Genomic DNA, 23,755 nt, shown 5'->3' with positions numbered 1-23,755 from the left:
TAACAGTTGGCTCATTTGGGGATGGTTATATAAGCTGTTATTCATGCAAGGATTATCCTTATTCTGTCAACCGTGAGACAGTTCGGTAAAGTATGAACGTTGTTTGTTAGGGGATGGTCTCGCTAACTGACTGGCCCCATTAACTGTATTCACTTATGTACATCTCAACTGAAATACAGACCGAACGGCAGGAACATAAAAGAACCGCAGTTCTATATATGCGTCTTTTTCCCAGTCTGTCACAAATCAAGTACGACTTTGACAAGAGGAAGGACTTGAGAACAACAAAGCTCCGCAAAATGATCGCAACGAGGGGTGGGGTTCAGTCATGATTTGTGTCTGGATTCGTGGATCAGGAAAGACACATTCTCCATATCCTAAAGCGGGTCAAACTGAAGTGAAGGCCTTCTGGATGTTAAAGTGCGGTCTTGTGCGGGTGTAGTCAGACCTTGTGTCAGGGTCGATCACGCCTACTCAGGACAGAAAACCTACTGACGTCATGGTGTGGCCAAACCAGACACCAGATCTCAACTCTATAATTGTTAGATCGGAAAATTGATATTCCTGCACGAATTATCGGTTCCTTACTGTCAAATGACAACCATGAGACCATTCAAAAAGCTATGACCATTGTTTTTCGCCGGAAGTATTGAGGTCTCGCGAAGTGTCGTGACATACATAAAACCAGCCACTGTTTGTCCTGCCATGGTGGCGGTGGTGTAATCTAGTGGTTAAGGGTTCGCTCGTCAAGCCGAAGACCCGGGTTCGAGTCCACATATATTCTAATATGTTTTGAGGTTGGATTTAAGGACAGTTATTACTGAATGGACTATAAATAGTCTGTGGACACATTTCCAATTGCTACTATGTGTGAAATCAAGCACCGTGGCAGGAATATTGCTAAAGGCGGTGTAAAACTAAAACTAAGTCACTCACTAGCCAATGCTCCCACCGAACACCCTTCCATCGTCAGCCATTCAGCCACTTACAGGAAGCATGATACGACGATGTCAAGGTGTGATCCCATCCAACCGATCACATACGCGTTCGTAGAAATTGATTTGTCAGACACCGAATTTGATTTCGTGATTTGGGATGTTTTACATTTGTCTGTCATTTTGACGGATGACCGGACTAATCATTGGTGACATCTCGGTTAACGACATTGTGTGCCACATGACAACCAACTTGTTCATTGAACATGTCTTCACTCCAAACTGTTTCCAACAATGTACATAATTGAACATATCATAGTTTACAGTGATCCATCAGAAATTTCTCGAAAGTCTGTCATTGCATCCTGGAACCGATAAGACTACGGTGAAATTTGAATGCGTGTTATGGTAAATAGAACGTGTTGTGAAGCTTGAGCAGTATATATCCTTTCTGTAACAGCTGTTGTGTGGGTGCAACAAAACACTAGTATCAAAGTAGGCTGCATATTCGAATATGTTTCGAGGTTGGATTTATGGACAGTTATTACTGAATGGACTATAAATAGTCGGTGGACACATTTCCTAAGCGGAAAATCGTCAATGAACATTCAGCATTTGGGTCGTGTATGGTGTAATTGTATCGTACCTGTCAATGGCTTATCACAGCCGCGACGAAGTGCTTTATCCTACTCGTTTATAACCGGATTTGTCATATTTGCCGTCTGTCTTGCTATAAAATGAATCAATACTACACTAGTAACAACACAACGCCAAAATGGGATTAACGCGTGATGCTTACGACTCTAAGATTTGCACTTGCTCTACATGTGAAAGCAACTGTGTGTGTATGCGTTCGTGCGTGTGCGCGTGTGTGTGAGCAGTTAACAAATATCAGCTGCCATCTGACCGGATTACTGTTATTTCTAAAATCCACATGCAAAGACATTAAGGTGAAATCAAGGTTCATCTTGCAGACATGCTATCCATAATAATGATTAGTAGGTGTTGTAATACCTTTACCTTAGTAGGACAATGGAATAAAAATATTCTGATCACAGATTCATCACGGCAAAGTGGAATCCATAATTCGTACTGATATGTTAACTCGCAACGACTGAATGAATCTCTTTATTTAGATGCTTTATGATACAACATGGGAATATAGATCTGGAAAGGTCAACACAATATGGACACACTCGGCCGTATGCCTGATTTCATAACAATTCTGTGAGAAGACAGAAACTACTCACTCAAAAGCAGAAAGTGCTCACAGTAATAGAAACATCTTCACATGATCAAATTGAAAATATTGATGTCCCTTTGATTGTCGAAAATTTTATACTATGACAGTAATATGTACATCATTAAAAAGTTACAGCTTTGTGTGATCTTTGACCACATTCCTTTCCTCTTTCCACCTGACATTGAACATTTGGCAAATAAACTTTCAACATTTTTCACGTGACATCAAATATTCCGTGGGGTGGAGGTAAATAATAAATCTGCGTGCAATCAATTTTGATCATGACTGTTTCTTCCGTTGCCCAACTCGTGAACCACAACGTGATTGTGCATGTTTGTGCATCTGGTTTGTCTTCACTTGAACTTAAAATGTAGAAGAAAAAAACCTAATACGAAAATCACTGTCATGACAAAATCGTCACATGAAACCTCCATTTGTTGATTACACACACATCCTTTCTGCTTTGATACAACATGTTTCGCATATCGCCTTCCTTCTTATAGTTATTAAAACTCATTCCCGCTTAGTGAGTACATTTCGAACAGCTGATGTGTGTAACAACTCCTTAGATTTCCATGTGCTTCATGACCCAGGGGTTAAGTAGGCCTCCTCACTGGCACATTCAGTGTACCATTTGCTGATTCAGAATCCGGTCAAATTGTGAAAGACATGTTTACAAAGTCCCAGGCTGATCTTAAATGAAAGATACGCTGTATTTGCCTGTATATATACATCTTTGGTCATTGAGTTTATTGCAGTTTGTTCATTTTATTGAAACCTCAACAAAGACCACGTCAAGAGGTTGTGTTACTACAGCTGCCTGGTGTAGGATATACTCTAGACTTGTCAAAGAAGAACACCAAGAGCTCAATAATCTCTGTTACTGTCAACATGCTGGCTATGAGACACCTTTGAAGATGGCCGTATAAACAATGCTTCAGTTGTCTAAACATTTACATCGATAATAGGATTCAGGGGTTTGTACCCTTTCCGTTTTGAATTTTGTAGCTTGACTTTCTTCCTACACTTCTCAGAGGTAGAGCAGGATGAACATCGGGAGCCCTGTTGCATAAACATCGTCGTCGACATGAGAAAGTATCCACATGTGGTAGCATCGTCACCATCTATTAAACCTGTTTTCTGCTTTTCGTCCTCTAAGCCTGTCCATCATGTACAGAAACATGAACGTGAGGAGCTCCCCGATCTCTGCCACTGTCAGGATGCTGGCTCCGAGACACAATCCCATCTGACCACCGACATTAGCTGCAACAACAAAAGCAATAGCTTAGTTCACCAGCAATGTATTTCCCCACAAACAGCTAATACTTTATTGAACGCACCGGTATCAGAAATTTCATATGCTTGTACACGGATATATAATATACACTTTTAAAAATAATTAATCTGTGAAATCTATTATCTTGGCCAATAAATGGTTTAGGGTTCACTGACAGCTTGAAGACTGTTTCCATTATATCACATATTTATTGCTTAACTTCCCGTCTTATTACAGTGAGTGAGTGACATTATGTTTTACGTTGTTTTCAGCAGTGTTACAGCAACACCACGACAGGGGGGCACCAAAAATGGACTTCACACACTGTACCCATGCTGGGAATATCACGTTGGAAAGTAAAATGAACACAGCTTGTAGACGTTTATCACCCAGATGATCCAGGTTGGCAAGGGACGCAACTCTAAGGAGCGTTTAGACAAGCTGAATATTCAGACAGGCTTATATTCTTAACAGTCTCTAAATGTATTTTGTAAAAGCCGCACTAAGTATCATTCCAGCTTTATGACAGTTGTCCGTGTGACATGGACACGTGAGTGAGTGAGATTGTTTCACATACCATTGTCGTTAGAATGGTAGAGGAATATTTCTATGGAGAATACTAGTGAAATACTAGTGAGTGAGTGAGTTTAGTTTGACGCCGCACTCAGTAATATTCCAGCTATATGTCGGCGGTCTGTAAGTAATCGAGCCTGGACAAGACAATCCAGTGATCAACAACATGAGCATCGATCTGCGCAATTGGGAACCGATGACATGTGTCAACCAAGTCAGCGAACCTGACCACCCGATCCCGTTAGTCGCCTCTTACGACAAGCACAGTCGCCTTTCATGGCAAGCATGGGTTGCTGAAGGCCTATTCTACCCCGGGACCTTCACGGGTCATATTCCTTTGGTGGTGAATTATTTGACTGCATGGGGAAATTCCGACCTGTTTTCACCACTGAAGGATTGTGCCATACCTTCAACTACAATAACAGTGAAATTGTCATAGCATTGGCGGCAGGTGACGATGCTACGACGTCCTCATTTTCAATATCGACCAGGACGTCTACACAGACAGGACTAACATGGCTGTGGGAATCAAGGTAAACTAGGTACGGTCAATTTGTGTTGTTTGCTGTTCAAAGCCGCACGCAGCAATGTTCCAGCTATTTGGTGGCGGTCTGCAAATAGTCGAGTCCGGACCAGACAATCCAGTGAACAACAGCATGAGCATTGATCTGAACAGTTGGGAACTGATGACATGTGTCAACCAGGTCCTCGGGTCTGACCACCCGATGTGGACCACACAGGCCAGCGAGCATTCGGCTTTGCAACTGGGATAAAATGATATGCATCATAAATAAGTCACTGTCCACCAGACCCCTTTTACTGCCTCACAGGACAAGCATGACTTTCCAAAGGCCAATTCCAACCCGGCTATGAAGGTGGGTACTAACAGAACAGAGTGGCTCGCGTGTACTGAGGATGTTGTTTTATGGATGTCACCATCATCTTGTCGTAGAACACTCTCAGCTCCAAGAAGTTATTCCTGAAGTGGACGATAAAACTGTATGTAACTAAATGTACTAATATACTTCCGTAAATGATTATTGAACTGATCATGAATTAATGAGCTAATTCCAACCCCTGCTCTATGGGTCAGGCAGATATTTACATACCATCAATATATCTCAAAATACTACTGCATCAATAACATTAATAATATATCATATATCAATCTCAATATTGTTATTCCAAACATTCTTTCTTAGACATGACATACTGATACTAGGAATTGCATGTCATCATGAACGTAACATGTCCCAATGGAGAACTTCTTGGAATCACGCCCCAAATAGTGATGAAAATCTTAATATCAAACTTTAAACATAACATTGGAAAGAATTATATTTATATATATAATATATAAATAGTTTGTCGATGGGCATATGAAAAACAAAACTAGTACTGCACGAATATTGACTGAAGAATTCTAGTGTAGAAGGTTATCGTAAACAGGACAATTTACGATGGACGGATACTGGCACAAACGGAAGTTACCTGAAGAATTCGGAAGTCTCCGAATTAGTATTGTTGTTCAACGTTTCTGCCCAGATTTCCGCTGGGTACGCGCTTGACGACACTTGCGCATTGAACGTCTCAAAATTGCACTGTGTGCCACATTGACACTCCGCCTCCAATGTGGTGTTCTTGAACATTTCACCTGTAAATTCATAAGTTTCCTTAGACGCTGACACACGATGTTTCTACATATTGTGACATGCAGTATTTCCAAAGATAGTGACATGCAGTATTTCTCTAAACAGAGCGCCTAGAGCAGGTGATCTGGATATGGCCGCTATGTAAATATATATAAATAATAAAATAATAATATAACCTTACAGCAGCATTTCCGCAGTGCAGTTATGTACAGACAGTGACATGCAGCATTTCAACAGACAGTGATGCAGTATTTCCACAAATAGTGAGATCCAGTATTTCCAGAGATAGTGAAATGCCGTATTTCTACAGATAGTGACATGCAGTATGTCTACAGATAGTGACATGCAGCATTTCCACAGATAGTGAGATCCACTATTTCCACAGATAGTGACATGCCGTATTTCTACAGATAATGACATGCAGTATTTCTACAGATAGTGACATGCAGTATTTCCACAGATAGTGACATACAGTATTTCCACAGATAGTAACATACACTATTTCCACAGAGAGTGAAATGCAGTATTTCTACAGACAGGGACATGCAGCATTTGTACATATAGTGACATGCAGAATTTCTACAGATACAAAAGTATATTTAGCCAGTTACCATGGATGTATAATGACGTGCCTGTTTTTAGTGTAATGTACGATATTATTTTTTTAAAAATGGGAATTAGGAAAACTCACCCAGGTAACTAATATTTCGCAATACTAGTTTCCTCACTGACGTGCCGATTTGAGGCAAGTCAACAAAAAACAACAAAAAAACAAACAATCGAAACTGGGCCAGAAAACCCAGTGACTTATTATACCAGCAACTATCCACCGTGAGATTATATGACACACTATTCCAGTGAAGCGAAACCTGTTCTCTCATAGGCCCTGTGCATTTATTATGTGTTTTTATTCTGCACCGTTAACCAGCAAGTGCATGAGCAGGTTATTGAAAAAGGAAATAAAAGTAAAAAACTTGAAAAAATGTCTCTCATTGATTGTGTAATTTTAATTTTAAATTAGAAAAACTTCAGTCATGTGGTAATAACCTTCAACATATTTTATGGTGCAGATTGAATGATTCGGAAACATTGCTAATAAATGCAAATAACTAAAGATGAGATTGACCTGGGGTTTATAGTGTTCAAAGGTCAGGGTATTTATTTATATCGCGAAAGTGTAAAATTCCCACAGTAGCTTGGAAAATTGAGATGAGAAAACTTTCACTGTTTCAAATCGGAATGAACATTCATGGAGGGCGGCGAAGTGATACATGGACAAAAATACTGGCAGCTTTAGAACAAGCATTACTTGCTAAGAATCTGTTCCTACCTGGAATCAAAACGCTGGTTACTTCAAGTATTACAATAAGTGGACATATGATACTCACGAACAGATATCGAATAACAGGTGTCCTGCTTCTCCAGGGAGCAGATTGGGATATCGGGTTCTGCTGATCCTGGTGGTAATAAGGGCATTTATTTCAAATCATTGCGGTAAATGACTCATTATTTATGCATTACAGACGACAGGTAAATGGCAACACACATTGACATTTTATGAATGGGTGGATCGGCGACAACAAGATGAAATTTAAAGTAACGAGAAAATAATTCCACAAATTACGAGAAAAATAACGGAAGTAACGAGAAAAAACCTCATTATTTCGAGATCATAATCAACGTAAGGAGAATGGTTCGGGGAAAAGATTATTAATGCTACAAAAGGGGAACCATTAGGTATGTCTCACCTGCGACACCCGTCGCAGTTTCATGCATGGGAATTCCATCGGGCACTATTTTTGTAACTAATGTGTCAACTTTGGGAATGACTCTATATACATATTGAAAGCCTTACTGCAGCCTTGAATGTTGTAACGCTCTTTAATAGTAGCGACCAGAATGTTGCTTCAACTATATATCTACTTGGGACAAATGCATATGGATGTTATCCTCGATGCAGACAAACCAATCAAATTGCGCGTAGTAAAAACGCATTTCAAAGCATGAAAACAGCGGCATCGTTGAACTTTGAATCTTCGATAAGCTATGCCAAGCACAATTTAAACATAGACTTTGAGCTAAAGGATGAAGAACTTTTAACACTGAAACATCTTTAGCTCGGGAATGACTAGCTGTTTTGCCCACGGGATATGCTGCATTTTTGGATATTTAGAGTTATCTATACTTGGAATAGTATTAGACTATTTTCATCTCCGCGCTCATTTGCGCTTTGACAAGGCTCAGTCGCATGCATGGCGACGAGAGAGACGCGTGACGTCATCCGTCTTGCCGGAATGACACGAGTAGATACGAATGTAACTTACGTGGATCAGAAGGTCCGACGCATCCACAAAGGTTGTAGGCCTTGGTCTGGATACACTCCATGAAGCAATGGTCATAGGTGTAGGGGGAGTAGTACTTGAGAGGATTCACAAAGTCGGGACGATTTGTGTCCACACACTCCATTTCATCAAACGCCATGTAGGGGTGAGGCAGGTACACGTACTACAAAACAAGGACCCAAATTTATGAGGTGACTTGCTGAAGTCTGTTTATACGATGACATTTAGTGATTTGATGTTGTTTCCAGTAACATTCCTGGCACCCTATTGAGTGGATCAGCCGTGTGACATAGCCTCACAATGAAACCCTAGTTTTCGTTCCTTATACCTTGCACCAGTCAATATCAGGGTTAGAATGGGTCTTCAGTAACCAATGCTTGTCGTAAGAGGCGACTAACGACGGCTGGTCGTGATTGCTGAGTTGCTTGACACGTCACCGTATTTCGGTTGCAGAGATCAGAAGACTTTCTTATCCAGATATCATTATTTACAGACAGTCTTATTGATGTACGCTTGCAGCGATAAACAAGTAACGTACTCACCTAATTCAGTCCTGTGTTCGGACATACAAACCTTTCTTGTTCAGCTCCGTGTTCTGTATATTCCCACTAACGATTCCATCACGCGTTTGACCAAATTTACAGTTACCTGAACGGTACTACCCTAAAGTGTTAAAGTGTGAATAAAATATGAATGATATCATCCTAAATGAAAGATTATTTCACAGTGATTAGTTCAATCGTCACATCTTGTCTGAGCTAGTAAGGAAATCAGACCTCCCTGCAGTTTTGGTGACCAAATGGGATGTGATTTTTCACAATCAGGAATGATTTAGTTTTATTTAAAGCCGGTTGTCATCGACTTCCGTTCGTGACTACCGTGGCAGGGCCCTGTTAAGGTGCAATATATCATTTCACACATGGTATTATTTCAGCCCACAACAGGACAGTTTATTTTTTATTTCATCCTAATAACTCTTTTGGAGAGCTTAGATCACGAAGTAAAATTGTGGACAATAACACTCTATATACCCTTTACAAGTTAATTTTACTAAAATTAAGTTGTTCAATTCCATCTTCATTTGAAGACTGCATATACATTTAGTTGGCACTGTAAGCACGAAAACATTAGAATGAAGCAAAAAATGGTACTTTGTATTAATTTTAGATCAGCAAAATGTTACACTATGTCTGTTCACCAGTAACAGTTCCATGCTGTAGGTAGGATTAACGATGCCATATACTAATATGTCGAAGATACATCACACAATATAACAGAAAGAACTGATAAAAATGTATAATTCTATTACATATTACAAACGTCTTCCTTTGCTCATCAACGAATGATGAGTCAGTTATACCATCATAACGCAAGCAATATTTCCTTCATATCAATTCGTATCTATTGTTCTTAATAGTCATAGTGAGTTCCAAGTTGACATGTTGGTCAATATCATCAATGTCAAGGTCACGAGTAGGCCCACATTCACTCGCTGAATTAAACACAACTGGTTTAACCTCTTACAATCACACCTACCTGTATACTGACTTTTACATGCATGGCCATGAGGCTGTCAAAGGTTCAACTTGTTTGCGGCTTTGTCATGGATAAATATGAAATGAATATCTATTACGACAGAAATCAATTGCTGAAAATACAAAATATTAACTGCCTACATTTAAAAACAACTCAAAGATATTCCTAGATACTATATTTGTAAACGTTTTGCTCTAACTACGTTCATAAAAATATGTAGGTCTCTGTTTTAGTAATATCTAATGATATACACAGAGAGTTACAAATAAGATGGTTCTGGCACTATGGGCATGGGTCTCCCCAAGTGGGATACGATGGCAAGCATCAAACAAGTGTGTGAGTACGACCACACGATGACGACCACAAATCCCAGTTGCTACATAATGGATATTGTTGTACCCCGATTGCTTTACGGATCCAATGCAACATGCTTATGAACCTGTGATAACGTATGGTTCGAAACATAATGCAATCAGTCTAATGATATGGACTGCAGGTCATGCAAAATCCAATCACACACAACACAATGTCTCCAATATCAACTGGTTTCTGCGTAACTCGTACCCTAGCGAAGGAATTGTCAAGTGACATTTGATCACGATCGCGCACAGAAGTTGGTATAGACGGTGACAGACTTGTCCGATGCTTTAGAATCAAATTTTCCTCTGAAAACCTTAACATCGTATATATTTACTGCCAGAAGTGGGTGACCTAGATGGATACTAACAGATTCTCAATCATTTCACGATGTCAGTATGTGGAAAGACCACGTTGTCCTTCAAACAATTAATAATTATCGCATAATCGAATTGGCTAAAGTGAATCACTACTTCATCAGATGAAGGACGTCAACACGATTACGCCAGTCCCAAAATATTGACAGTTGTGGGTGACCTCGCTCAGATGGCTGCTAACAGACCAACTGTCATTCATTTCCCGATTTCAGTATGTCGCATGAATATGTTGTCCTTCAAGCAGAGAATTAAAATATTAATAATAGTTATCGCATCGTGTAACTGACTCATGTGAATCACTATTTTCGCCAGCTGTTAAACTTGAACAATACAACGTTAGTCCTAAAATATTGACAGACCTCACCTAGATGAACACTATGGTTGTAGGCAATGTTGCATTGTTCCAACAGACATTATGAAGCCACCACCTGTTCGTTTTTATATGAAAGAAATACGCATGGTACTATTTATAGAAGATTTATTTAAATGCGTTTCCTCTCAAGAACCACATTACCACTGAATGGCATGGACCGTAGACACGCCATTAGTCTGTATAATGCTCCACACTTTCCGCCTAACCCTTTCTGCAATGGAATAGTCCAAAATGAAGTAGGTTTAGAATCCCACTGGCTCACTGGGGCTCATTCATTATAAAAATGTCCTATTATCAGAGACTTACATTTTGTATAAAGCTTTGCATAAGATCTTTGTATAGGATCTTTTTATAGGATCTTTGTGTAGTATCCTGTAATTATGGATGAAAACATGCCCCAGATATGCTTATTGATGACCATATCTACATTTTGGGCTTTATGAGTGTTTTTGCTCGTTGCTTGTTACATTTGCATGGGCTGGGGGTTTTCAAAATGAGTTGCACGTATGCAGAATAAATTGTTTATTGTCTCATTAGCACAGAAGTAGCGAATGAAGTCTCTCATGCTTTGTTTGTTCCATAAACTCATATAAAGGCTTGTAAGGTAGTTTAAAATGTTTATCGTATCTTTTGCGCAAACACACTTCAAGAGACGATGGGTCTCTTCTTGATATCGTGTTACCTTATTGGTGAAATGTCACACAATTACATCCTATTCACTGTATTTAATCATGACTAGTATTTCATTGCGTTATAATGCATTGTAAAAAGATCAAACATGCACTTGTGAAAAGTAATACCTGCTTAGTTTTATGGAGTACTGAAAGCCTAATCTCCCTGTACACGTATGTACACTGTGCTTGTGTGATCTTTGATTAGCATGATATGATTCTCCAGTTATCTTTGAAGAAGTGGAAATACCTAATAAGTGGGAGGTTTTTATCTTTTCAGGGCGATAATACATCTCCAGACCTCCATATAACCCGAAGCGTTGCTTACAATACTAAATTAAAATTAATACATTTAAATACAAGCATACCTCATAGAACTTTAAAAAGTATAAAAACACAAGTACCTGTGAATAGTGTAGTCATCGATCACAAGAATTTGAACACATGTATTTTGCTATAGATTGAATGCAGGAATCATTAAACCAGTAAAGCAGAAGAGAATAATAACATGTTGCATAACCTAAACAACTATCAACAACTATCAACAACTAACAGCTGCCGCCCTTTCCTCCCACTCACAGTTGTATAAAGAACTGACAAAGGATTGAAGCGAAGTAATTAAGCTGGTGGCCTAATGGAAACCTGTCCGCTTGAATACCGCTGTTTCATTAGCTAGGATCTCATCACATCACCTATTGCAATCAAAAGGAATGGATTGGAATTGTTTATGGTTAAACATTTCAGAGCTAAATGAGGGCCCTGTATATTTGGAGCTACGGTATCAATAACCCTTTTTTCTTCAGTGTGTGATATCACTTAAAATGCGTTTGTTATTGCCGGTGTTAATAAATCAAGAGAACCAAATATTTCACATTGTAAACACCAAAATGTGTATACCAACATAATGTCACCTACAAACCTTCACAAGATGTTACATTATCAGTCAGCTTTAAAGGTCTTGCAGCATACCAGCACGTGGAGCGTCATGTGACGCAAATACAGACAATACTGACACTTATCAAATGTATCTCCTTCTAACATCAGCTGAATTATAGTTTCTCCCAGACTGTCAGTAAACGGAAATTTGTATGACAGTCCAAAAGTATCCTCGATAATATGATACTATTGATACTAATAATGCCTCCAAAGGTTCAGTGCATAGTAGTCACTCGCCGTAGCTGACGACAACCGGATTTAAGTCAAAGCTAAATCATTCCTGATTGTGAAAGATCACATCCCACTCGGCTGCCAGAACTGCACCACATTTTCTCTATTGTGCGGTCTGACTTCTAGATCAACTCAGTTATTGTGATATGTACGGTATACCCACAAGCAACACATATGTATGAGTCATCAATGTTATTCTAAAACTACATCTCCTAATATTTATATTGACCTCAGACTTGTGCATGGCAACATATGTGGAGAATCCGGGAGCAGCCATGACCACGGTGGGATTGGCGTCAGGATGATGTCTGGAATTGTGGAGCAGCACCTGGAAGTATAAATTGTCAATATATAGCAGTATGCAGGGTGTCAACACATGGCACTATCTATCACTTAGAAACACATGTCAGGGTGTCAATTCATGTTGAAATCGCATCACTTAGAAACACATGTCAGGATGCATGTTGGAATCTCAACCCTTGGAAACACATTTCAGGGTGTCAACACATGGCAGTATCTCATCAGTTAGAAACACACGTCAGGGTGTCAATGCATGGTGGAATCTCAACCCTTGGAAACACATGTCAGGGTGTCAACACATGGTAGTATCTCAGCAGTTAGAAACACATGTCAGGGTGTCAATAAATGGTATCTCAGCACTCAGAAACACATGTCAGGGTGTCAACACATGGTAGTATCTCAGCACTCAGAAACACATGTCAGGGTGTTAATACATGGCAGTATCTCAGTACTTAGCAACACATATCTGGGTGTCAATGCATGACAGTATCTCTGCACTTAGAAACACATATCAGGGTGTCAATACATGGCAGTATCTCAGTACTGAGAAAGACATGTCAGGGTGCCAATGAATGGTGGAATCTCAGCACTTAGATACACACATCTGGATGTCGATACATGGTAGTATGTCGACACGGCAGTTTCTCAGCACTTCGAATTTGTGTGTACTTACCGTAAGACGTATAGTAACAGCGACTGACGTATGCGTACTGGGTAAAAAAACTCAGGAAAAGCTCAGACAATTCACAAAATTTGCATTAAATAGTGTTTAATTTCAAGTCCAGCCAGGTACATCTTGGCCATTGGCAAATCAATCCCGGACCGTCCGTGTAACCTATGAACGATGTGTCCACTATCCCACCCTAACACACAGCGAAACGATGATGCAATATGTACACTTAGTGATTATAATGGTAACAAATCCAGGCGCAAAGTGTTAATCAGTACTTGTCTACAGTCGGTAATTAGGAATTTAACAGAAATGTTGAGCATAGCCCAAACTAAATCTACTCCAAACGAGTTCATTTAGTATGTTATTAGAGACAGAGCTTACAGTGTTTGTAATTCATTTCGCTCGTTAAACATACGCCTAAAACAATACTTTAAAATTCTTTTATTCCTTATTGCACATGACAACAAAGCCTTACGACATGACAGTGTATCCATGATTCCCCATCATTGACAAGTGACAATGCCACCGGTTTCCTATGCCCTATAGAAATATTGCGTGTTGCTAGAGGGGTTGCCTTCCATTAATGATATTGTATTGCCCAGATTTTCACGCATCCTTTGGTGGATATTCCTAGTATTGTAATTCTCAATACCTTAATCAGTTGCATTGGTGATATACCTTCGTCGCCATCATGCTATTACAGTGTCAGACTGGTTATTGATAAGATTTCCGTGTGCGCTTCAGATTACCATGCATTAGAAGGCAGGATATGACGTGGCTTCAACCCATTAGAAGTTGTAATGGCCATAGGCGACGTCAGTAACGGCATCAGGTATCAGAAATTGGCGTGGAGGTTGACTGTAACACCGTGGAAAGAGCAGTAATATCTGATATATTGGAAGAAGGGAAACCAATTACAACTTATGCTTTTGGGTGACTATCTTTACTCTTTTAGCGACCACCGGGTGTCATTACCGATATTCCGCATCCATTCAAATATTTATAAGTTTCATGATTTTTGTGCGCTTTCGTCCTATAATCGAGGTTTTCTCTGGCGTCCATGATATATATTTACATAGTGGACAATCCTTCCTGGTTTGCTTGACATGTTACAAGATAGTTCGGCACACTGGTTGTTATGTAGGAATCCTAGCATCAGTGATACACTGGCATGTGGGAAGCCGTTAGGAACAGCGATACACTGCCATTTAGGAAGCCTTTACGAACTGCGATACGCTGCCATTTAGGAAGCCTTTACGAACAGTGATACACTGACGTGTAAGAAGCCTTTACGAACAGCGATACACTGCCATGTAAGAGGCCTTTACGAACAGTGATACATCAGTAGAGAAACATCCCAGGTAGGAAGCCTATCTTCAGTTACACACTGTTACAGAAGAAGTCAAATATTAGTGACATATTGTCACGTAATGAAGTCAATTAGGAAGCCTTTACTGGCACCAGTTATGTAGAGCTGCTGCCGAATGATTTAATATGGGTTTATCTATTCCACATACTAATTCTATACGAAAGAACAAATTTGCTGAGTCTACAAATGCCATAAACAGACTACATCGCAAACAGAATCATACTGGTTCCATCAAGATCAGGCGGGTCTCTTGTTTGATCAAGTCTGTTGACGATGGCTTTAGTGGACGATATGGCCTCACTGTATGCTGCCCTCAGTAAGAGCGTATATCAATAATGAATCCCTCGCTGATTTATAATGTCAGCCACACTGTAAACATTGCACTCATTATTTAAACCACCAGAGGGACGAATGACGTTACATAATGACACATTGACCTGTTTGAATGCATTTCGCGTAACTGCGTGTTTGAAGCAAAACGATTCCTTGAATTTAGTCAAATGTGTATGAAAAAAGTAAATAATTACTCGACCAAGAATTGTTAAACGGTGTTATTTCACTATTGTTTGTTTAATTCGTTTCACACGCGTGATATTTGAATCGAGGACGAAACTGAGTTTATATACAGTTTTCTAACTGACTCTGAAGATATCGCAGAGATTTTTCAAAATCATATGATGTAACTGATCACCCGATATCATAACAAGTTCAAATTCCTGCATGGTGTGCCAGAGAGAGCCAGCTCATTGATGAACCTAGCCAATGAAACTATTATACATGCCCCACGTAGTTTTGTGGACTCATCCCGTCTATTTCATATCCGGATAATGCGATAACAACAAATACAAATGTAACATTTATAAACATAACTTCCGGTACCCGGACAGACACAGTCAGGACTCTCTTCACCCAATCACGGAGGCATTCGCATTTGTTATGAACAAGATATGTAAAAGCATTAAAGAAGGTTCGGGTGGCCCTGACACAGGCTGATTGTACCTTCTACACGCAGCCCAGACAACGATGGGGACTTTTCCCAGCAAGCACTGCCGAGTCTAACTCATCTAGAAGGAGGAAGTAAACACTTTCTAAAACAACAGCCTTCGCATGCCCCAGAATTCCAACTGAGCTCCAGATGGGGAGCCCCGACGCTTTCCGATCCGAATGATCATATAGATGTGGAGTGGGTGAGTTTAGTTTCAATAACATAAATAATTCATTTATTAATTTATCGACAAAATAAAAAATCATGTTTGTTGGCAGGAATTGTTCTTAGGTTGTAAACGTATTCCAAAGATGTTTGTAAGCTTACTTTCCATGACATTTTCCGGGTTGTGTCATGGATGGACGGCAATAACAACGACCCATGGCAGCACGTCGTTTAAGGTACGCTTAGATATAGTTTGCGCTAAGAAGGGACATCCACTGACAATGTACTGAACAGACTCAACGAATTCATTACGCAGTCGACATTTGATAATAACATTCTCTCTAATAATCACATTTAGGTGATTACGAGTTGAAAATGTCTGGCACTGGGCAGCAGAAAGTAAGCCCCCCATCGGTCGACTTCATCATAAACGTCAGCCGTCAGCCTTACCTTTATCCCCGCCGCCATGTTTTCTCTGAATGTGTAAAACCTCTGGCCAATGTCGTAGTTTACGATGAGGTTGGCTCTGTTGCCGGAGGTCTTCACGTTGACAATGTCACTGGTGTTGAAGTTAAAGGTATGACACAGGCCCTCGTCGGTGAACACAGGTCGGAAATTGCTCGTACAGTCGATACTTTCTCCTCCGAAGTAACAGAAGTTAAACAAGGAAGAAGCATCCATAGACATGTTGGTCCACCACTCTAAGGACTGTGACTGCTGCATAATACCGTCAACAATATCGGCGAAATTATATACTGTACTGGACCTTTCGTTGATGCTTGCGTTACGGAAATATGCCTCAAGATCGGGGTAAGACATAAGACGACTTCTGTTGAGGGTGCATCTGTTGCAGATGGTGACGGCGGGAAATTCAATAGTGCTCCTGATTTTGTTTGTAACCTTAGTGCCAATAGGAAAGCTGTAGTAATCCCCAATCTCGCTCATCAGGTTGAAGATGAGAAACGCCGTAGCACCACATACAGCAACTGACCAAAGTACTCTGGATAAACAAAAACAAAAACAGGGCGAGTTTATAACATGTTATCATCCAAACCTGTGTTCCACAGGAGATATCGCTTGTATGAGATCAAACGATATCTCCCAGGAGATATCGTTTTGGCAGGAAATTTTGTACAATGCCCTGACAATGCTATGACGTCATTAACTTGATGACGCCACAATGCTATGGCATCGCTGCACTGCAACTCTAATTGTGTACGGTGTGGAAAGATGTACAGTTTTCATTGAAAACTAATGATGATAAATAGAATCTGGGATTAGAATAGAATTACATCAACACTCGTTGATAAAGTTAAAAATATAAATTGTTAAAATTTGTAACTTGTAAAAAGGTGTAACTCCTGTTGATTCATGGCCTTACTGGATTTGCGTATCTTTATTGGATGCAGTGAATATGTTTGAAACATCGGAGCGGATAGAAACCTGTTGCACAAAGTCTTCTTACCGCTGCGTGTATATGTATTGAAAGCAATGAAAGTGTAAGTGCTGTCCAGGGCCCACTTGCACAAAGCGATCTTAGCGCTACAACTATCGTAAGCCTATGATGGAGAATGGGAGTTACAATCATTGTAGCAGAAAGATCGTTCTGTAGCACTATGGTCCGTAATAGCAGGCACTACTTATCAGAAGATGAGTGAGTGATTTTCACTCAACAGAGGATGAGTGAGTGATTTTCACTGAACAGAGGAGGAACACATGTTACGTTTCATCAAATACTCCCGACAACATAAATATACTATACGTCATTAATAAAGGGTCAAATGATATATAGCGCATTTAAAGAAAGGTTTCTCGAAAATAATAGAACGAAGAGTGTCTTCATAATGTTAAATGTGTTTACAAACGTGACAAAAAAAACAGACTAAAAATACAGACAAAAAATTCGCACAGCTCTAACAAACATCAACCACCACTCAACACATGAGAATGACAAACGCAAAGCACACGGTTATTCAGTATCTTGTGTACCCTCATCATTGTTCTCATGCGTCCTATCAATTTCATAAAGAAAACAGAATATACGGAATAGCGTTCAATTCGTCTACTAGAGCTCTGCGGAGTCCACTGATGTGTACATGCGTCGACTGAGTTCATCCCAGACATGCTCAGTTGGGCTGCCTGTGGAATTCCGTGACAACACTGGCCCTGTGAGGCTTGGCGTTGTCGTATTTAGGTGAAAAGAGTCGACCATAAAAGCTTGTATAGCTTGTGGGAAAGGCTACCGATAGAGAAGCCAGAATCTTGTCCCTTTACCTCTGTCCGGTAAGATTACCGTCGACTAGATGCAGTACGTTCAGCAGGAATTAATACTGCCCAAATCATGACCGATCACCACCGATCTAGGACCCACTGGCTTGAAATCTGTGCCACAGTCTACCAATGGCACTCTAGCATTAAAGCGGACAGCATCCTGCCGCTGAGTTTGACCAGATTCTATGAGGTCCATAGCATTAAGTGGCAGATGGATTTCCGTAATGACAATTTAAATAATTAAATTGTCATTTGTAACAGAATGTATCGGAAGTTGAAAAAACGCACTAACGACATTTCAGCGACCTGATGTGATTTCCATACTGTAAAGAAAGTTTGCAAAACATTCAGTGAAACGAAAAACGATTTTACAGTTTTTAAGAAATAGTATATGCAATAGCTTGACCTTTCATTAATGACGCCGAGTATATGTGACTTCAGTTCTAGTACCTACCCTCGAAAGGTGAATCGACGATTGCGCCTCGTGATCTTATTGAATCCATGAATCGCGGTTGTCTGACAAAACTCCGCCCACAGATCTCTGAGTTTGTAGTTCGGTGCAACTACTTCCGCGTCAGTTTTCTCGGTCCGAGTCATCCCGTCTCCGCTCAATGTCCTGCAAGCAGACCACAAAATGCACGTCATTGTTTTGAGAATAAAAATTGAATGTTTGTGTCCTGGGGTTAAGGCATTTCTGTATTGGATTGTAAGCGAATGCTGTATAGTACAATATCGATGTATTGTGTTCTTGTGTGAACAATCCCTACATTCGATCAATAAATTCTGTTGAATTTTATTTATTGCATGAAAGGTCACAGGCTTATATAAAACGTTGTATTTGAAGGAGATGAATCCTACATCAAAAGGAGGTAAGCACGAACGAATGTAAAAAAAACGATCTGACTGATGTTTGGTCCTGTTGTGTATTCCAGTCAAAATGCGGTTATAACGACTTATAATCAATTATAATTCGTTATTATCGGAGTGTACTTACTAGAGATAGAAACAAAATATATTTTAAAGTAATCGATTCATCTAAACTAAATAAAGGCGTCATGGCAGTGGCATGAAAGTTTTTCTTTCATTACTCTTTAGTGTTTGACCCGTGAAGGTCCGGGCTAGAATAGGCCTTCAGCAACCCATGCTTGCCATAAAAGGCAATTCGTAAAAGACAAGGCTTATCGTAAGAGGTAACTAACGGGATTGGGTGGTCAGGCTCGCTGACTTGGTTGACACATGTCATCGGTTTCCAGTTGCGCAGATCGATGGTCACGTTGTTGATCACTGGATTGTCTGGTCCAGACCCGATTATTTACAGACCGCCACCATATAGCTGGAAAATTCCTGAGTGCGGCGTAAAACTAAACTTACTCACTGACTTTAGTGTTTCACAGTTTCTAAAGCTGAGACGCGGTTACTGTGTCCATGTGGTATTAGTTTTGTTTGATGTGCATCTGTCTAGCCACAGTTTAATTCCAGTTATAAATCATTCAATATATCGAACCCATGTGGTAATTAGGAACTCGTACATGCATGTCGCGACTGACGGTCCCTGGTCGAGTTCAGAAGATAAATTAGTTGTTAAAAGCAAGCCAAGTTATGTATATTGTCGGGACCTCTGGCACACAGTCACATATGCCAGACGGTTTGTTTGTTTTTGGGTGTTTTTTTCTGACATTTGCCCCAATGGGCAAATACTGACACTGAAAGAGCGAATTTATATGTGTGATATTTTAGTAAAGGAGCAAATTTACTATTTAAACAACCCCTGAGTGGTTGATATGCATTCCAACATCAAGAGTCGTTGGCATGAATCCATCACAGCACGAACCGTCGGTGCCAGTCGACCACTGTTACGAACGCTAGCCATTTTTCACAATGTACAAAGCCTGATCCAATAACCGATCCAAATGATAACGTCCAAACATTAATATGTACACAACCATTAAACAATAGGTGTGCAAATCACAATGATGCAATTGTCTGTTCGCCAAGCTAGCTCCTGTCCCCCGCGGTAACCAGATTCGTCAGCTTTTGTTTAGATACATTCCCTATGTCAAATACTTTGAACAAACATTTTATTGATTTGTCTGGCTGAAGCATTCCCACGACTGAATGTAAATTGGTTACCTATTATGGTGAATCTGTAAAGCTATATTTTCTTTCATTAGCTACACTGACTGTTTCGTTAGTGATGAATGGTGGAACAGTCATATAGTTTGTGTTTTTGAAGAGATTTAACAGCACTGATTGTGTGGCTAGTGATGTGCATTAGTGTCATCTTTCATAGCATTGTCGGATTAGGGCTTTGGTTTCGGGGGCTGCGGAGTAGCCTTGTGGTTGAAGCGTTCGCTTGTCACGCCGAAGACCTGGGTTCGATTCCCCATATGGGTAGAATGTGTGAAATCCATTTCTGATGTCCCCCGCAGTGATATTGCTGGAATATTGCTGAAAGCGAAGTAAAATCATACTCACTCACAGTTTTGGACACTGTGTCCTGCCGTACGTTCTCCATGTGAAGGTGTTTGGTTGGGTTTTAGAGAATACCGATGATCATCTGCCATGCTTCTGGCACATTTCGTGTCAAAATTTAACTGCTTGGTTGAGTTTTTAGACAATTTTACCACATTTTATCTCTCGTTTGAAAAAGAATACCAATGACAACATTCGTTGGTTTCACATTAATTTTCCATTCGCTTCCGGTACTCGACCTGTGTGTTACTGGTACGTGCGTTTCATGTAACGAACACGATGCAAACGTTTTGCACCCGAATATTAGTGTAAAAAAATCCGAACTAAAAATTAAAATCTAACGTCACATCGGCAATATCTCAGCCATATAACCATCATTTCTACCATTTTGGTCTTCATGCCGTATGTCTTTCTAGTTAAGTTGTTTTGTATTTAGCTGTTTATTATAAAAGTCTTGGGACATTTGAAAGATCATTATGAAAAATCCAGGAAACTTCTTGACGTTGTGAAATGCACTATTCACTATATGTTGATTTTATAAAAAAGTGAAATACAAAAATTCAGCCGTATACATGTAGTTTCGAAACAACTAGTACACTAACCAGATAATCAAGTATGCGTAGAAACATTCAATAATTTAAAATGACAGATATGAAATAACAAAACAAGAAAAACAAATAGTCAAGAGATCACAAGCTACCTCTGTTTTCAGGGGATATTTCGTCAGGTTTTGAGCATCCGGGATCAGACTATTTATAAGGTTTGGGGGGCGAAGACAGCATTTCCAGATTTGACGTAGCAGCTGCAATCATGTTATCCCACGCGATCCCCTATGTGAGTCCCCAGGTGTCCTCTTGAGTGAGTTCCTTGAGTATCCGATATGTGGGACGACGTCATCTCGACCTTCCTCGGGCATCCGTGTCATTACCGTTTACTGGTGATTCATTTTAGAGAGGTTAAAGACATGCAGTCTAGGAGACACATATTGTGATTAAAGGCAAGACTGTGTCGCTTTTGTTAACTGATGAACATGAGAGATAATATCATAGTGTCATGCGACACCAATTTCATGTTAATGCTTCATTGCCCTATGGTGGAGCTGTGTTCAACCAACCAATGAAAATTTCGTGGATGAGTCACTCATGGATATCCTTTGATGTTGACGGTACATAAACCTTTTATGATAAGAGAGACCACAGACCAGTGACCTCAGGGATATTTAGAAAATAAGATTACACTTCTATCCGAGACTATTGTAGCGATCGTGATCATTGTCGTTCCAAGGTGTTACAAAATAGATCGAAACAGTACCATGAGGCTGTTAGAAGGGTGTTACAAAATAAATCGAAACAGTACCATAAGGCTGTTAGAAGGGTGTTACAAAATAGATCGAAACAGTACCATAAGGCTGTTAGAAGAGTGTTACAAAATAGACCGAAACAGTACCATAAGGCTGTTAGATGGGTGTTACAAAATGGATCGAAACAGTACCATAAGGCTGTTAGAAGGGTGTTACAAAATAGATCGAAACAGTACCATAAGGCTGTTAGAAGGGTGTTACAAAATAGATCGAAACAGTACCATAAGGCTGTTAGAAGGATGCTACAAAATAGATCGAAACAGTACCATACGGCTGTTAGAAGAGTGTTACAAAATAGACCGAAACAGTACCATAAGGCTGTTAGATGGGTGTTACAAAATAGATCGAAACAGTACCATAAGGCTGTTAGATGGGTGTTACAAAATAGATCGAAACAGTACCATAAGGCTGTTAGAAGGGTGTTACAAAATAGATCGAAACAGTACCATAAGGCTGTTAGATGGGTGTTACAAAATAGATCGAAACAGTACCATAAGGCTGTTAGAAGGATGCTACAAAATAGATCGAAACAGTACCATAAGGCTGTTAGAAGGGTGTTACAAAATAGATCGAAACAGTACCATAAGGCTGTTAGATGGGTGTTACAAAATAGATCGAAACAGTACCATAAGGCTGTTAGAAGGATGCTACAAAATAGATCGAAACAGTACCATAAGGCTGTTAGAAGGGTGTTACAAAATAGATCGAAACAGTACCATAAGGCTGTTAGATGGGTGTTACAAAATAGATCGAAACAGTACCATAAGGCTGTTAGAAGGATGCTACAAAATAGATCGAAACAGTGCCATAAGGCTGTTAGATGGGTGTTACAAAATAGATCGAAACAGTACCATAAGGCTGTTAGAAGGGTGTTACAAAATAGATCGAAACAGTACCATAAGGCTGTTAGAAGGGTGTTACAAAATAGATCGAAACAGTACCATAAGGCTGTTAGAAGGGTGTTACAAAATAGATCGAAACAGTACCATAAGGCTGTTAGAAGGGTGTTACAAAATAGATCGAAACAGTACCATAAGGCTGTTAGAAGGGTGTTACAAAATAGATCGAAACAGTACCATAAGGCTGTTAGAAGGATGCTACAAAATAGACCGAAACAGTGCCATAAGGCTGTTAGAAGGGTGTTACAAAATAGAGCGAAACAGTACCATAAGGCTGTTAGAAGGGTGTTACAAAATAGATCGAAATAGTACCATAAGGCTGTTAGAAGGGTGTTACAAAATAAATCGAAACAGTACCATAAGGCTGTTAGAAGGGTGTTACAAAATAAATCGAGACAGTACCATAAGGCTGTTAGAAGGATGTTAGAAAATAGAGCGAAACAGTACCATAAGGCCGGTAGAAGGGTGTTACAAAATAGATCGTAATAGTACCGTAGGACTGTTAGAAAGGTGCTACCAAATGGATTGAAACAGTACCATAAGGCTGTTATAAGGGTGCTACAAAATAGATCGAAGCTGCGGTATGTTTTAAATCTCCAATGATTTAGAGCACACAGGTCTTAGAGTGGTTATCACGGCTTGATAGTCTGCACTCATGTAAATCATGAATGAACTGACAATTTTACATGAATGACAAATGTGATTATAGAGAAAGCAATACGATATTCACTTGCTGGCGAACAGACAATATAACATCAG

At 39.8% G+C, this 23,755-nt stretch overlaps 1 protein-coding gene across 2 annotated transcripts in view; it reads right to left on the bottom strand.

Annotated features, from left to right (window-relative positions):
• Positions 1–2,047: 2,047 nt before the first annotated feature.
• Positions 2,048–23,755, bottom strand: part of LOC137273874 (acid-sensing ion channel 4-B-like) — a 35,595-nt gene continuing 13,887 nt past the window's right edge. For both annotated transcript variants that reach the window (XM_067806771.1, XM_067806772.1), the window contains exons 2-9: positions 18,720–18,881; positions 16,445–16,994; positions 12,732–12,830; positions 8,004–8,184; positions 7,068–7,136; positions 5,519–5,681; positions 4,915–5,006; positions 2,048–3,441 (exon numbers count right to left, since the gene is read on the bottom strand). In XM_067806771.1, the coding sequence (XP_067662872.1) occupies positions 3,296–3,441; positions 4,915–5,006; positions 5,519–5,681; positions 7,068–7,136; positions 8,004–8,184; positions 12,732–12,830; positions 16,445–16,994; positions 18,720–18,881 (1,462 nt within the window). In that variant the 3' untranslated portion in view covers positions 2,048–3,295. The remainder of the gene's footprint in view (positions 3,442–4,914; positions 5,007–5,518; positions 5,682–7,067; positions 7,137–8,003; positions 8,185–12,731; positions 12,831–16,444; positions 16,995–18,719; positions 18,882–23,755) is intronic.

The sequence above is a fragment of the Haliotis asinina genome, chromosome 2, assembly GCF_037392515.1.
Source record: "Haliotis asinina isolate JCU_RB_2024 chromosome 2, JCU_Hal_asi_v2, whole genome shotgun sequence".
In the NCBI taxonomy this organism is placed as follows: Eukaryota; Metazoa; Mollusca; class Gastropoda; order Lepetellida; family Haliotidae; genus Haliotis; species Haliotis asinina.
This window is presented reverse-complemented; position numbering and strand designations above follow the sequence as displayed.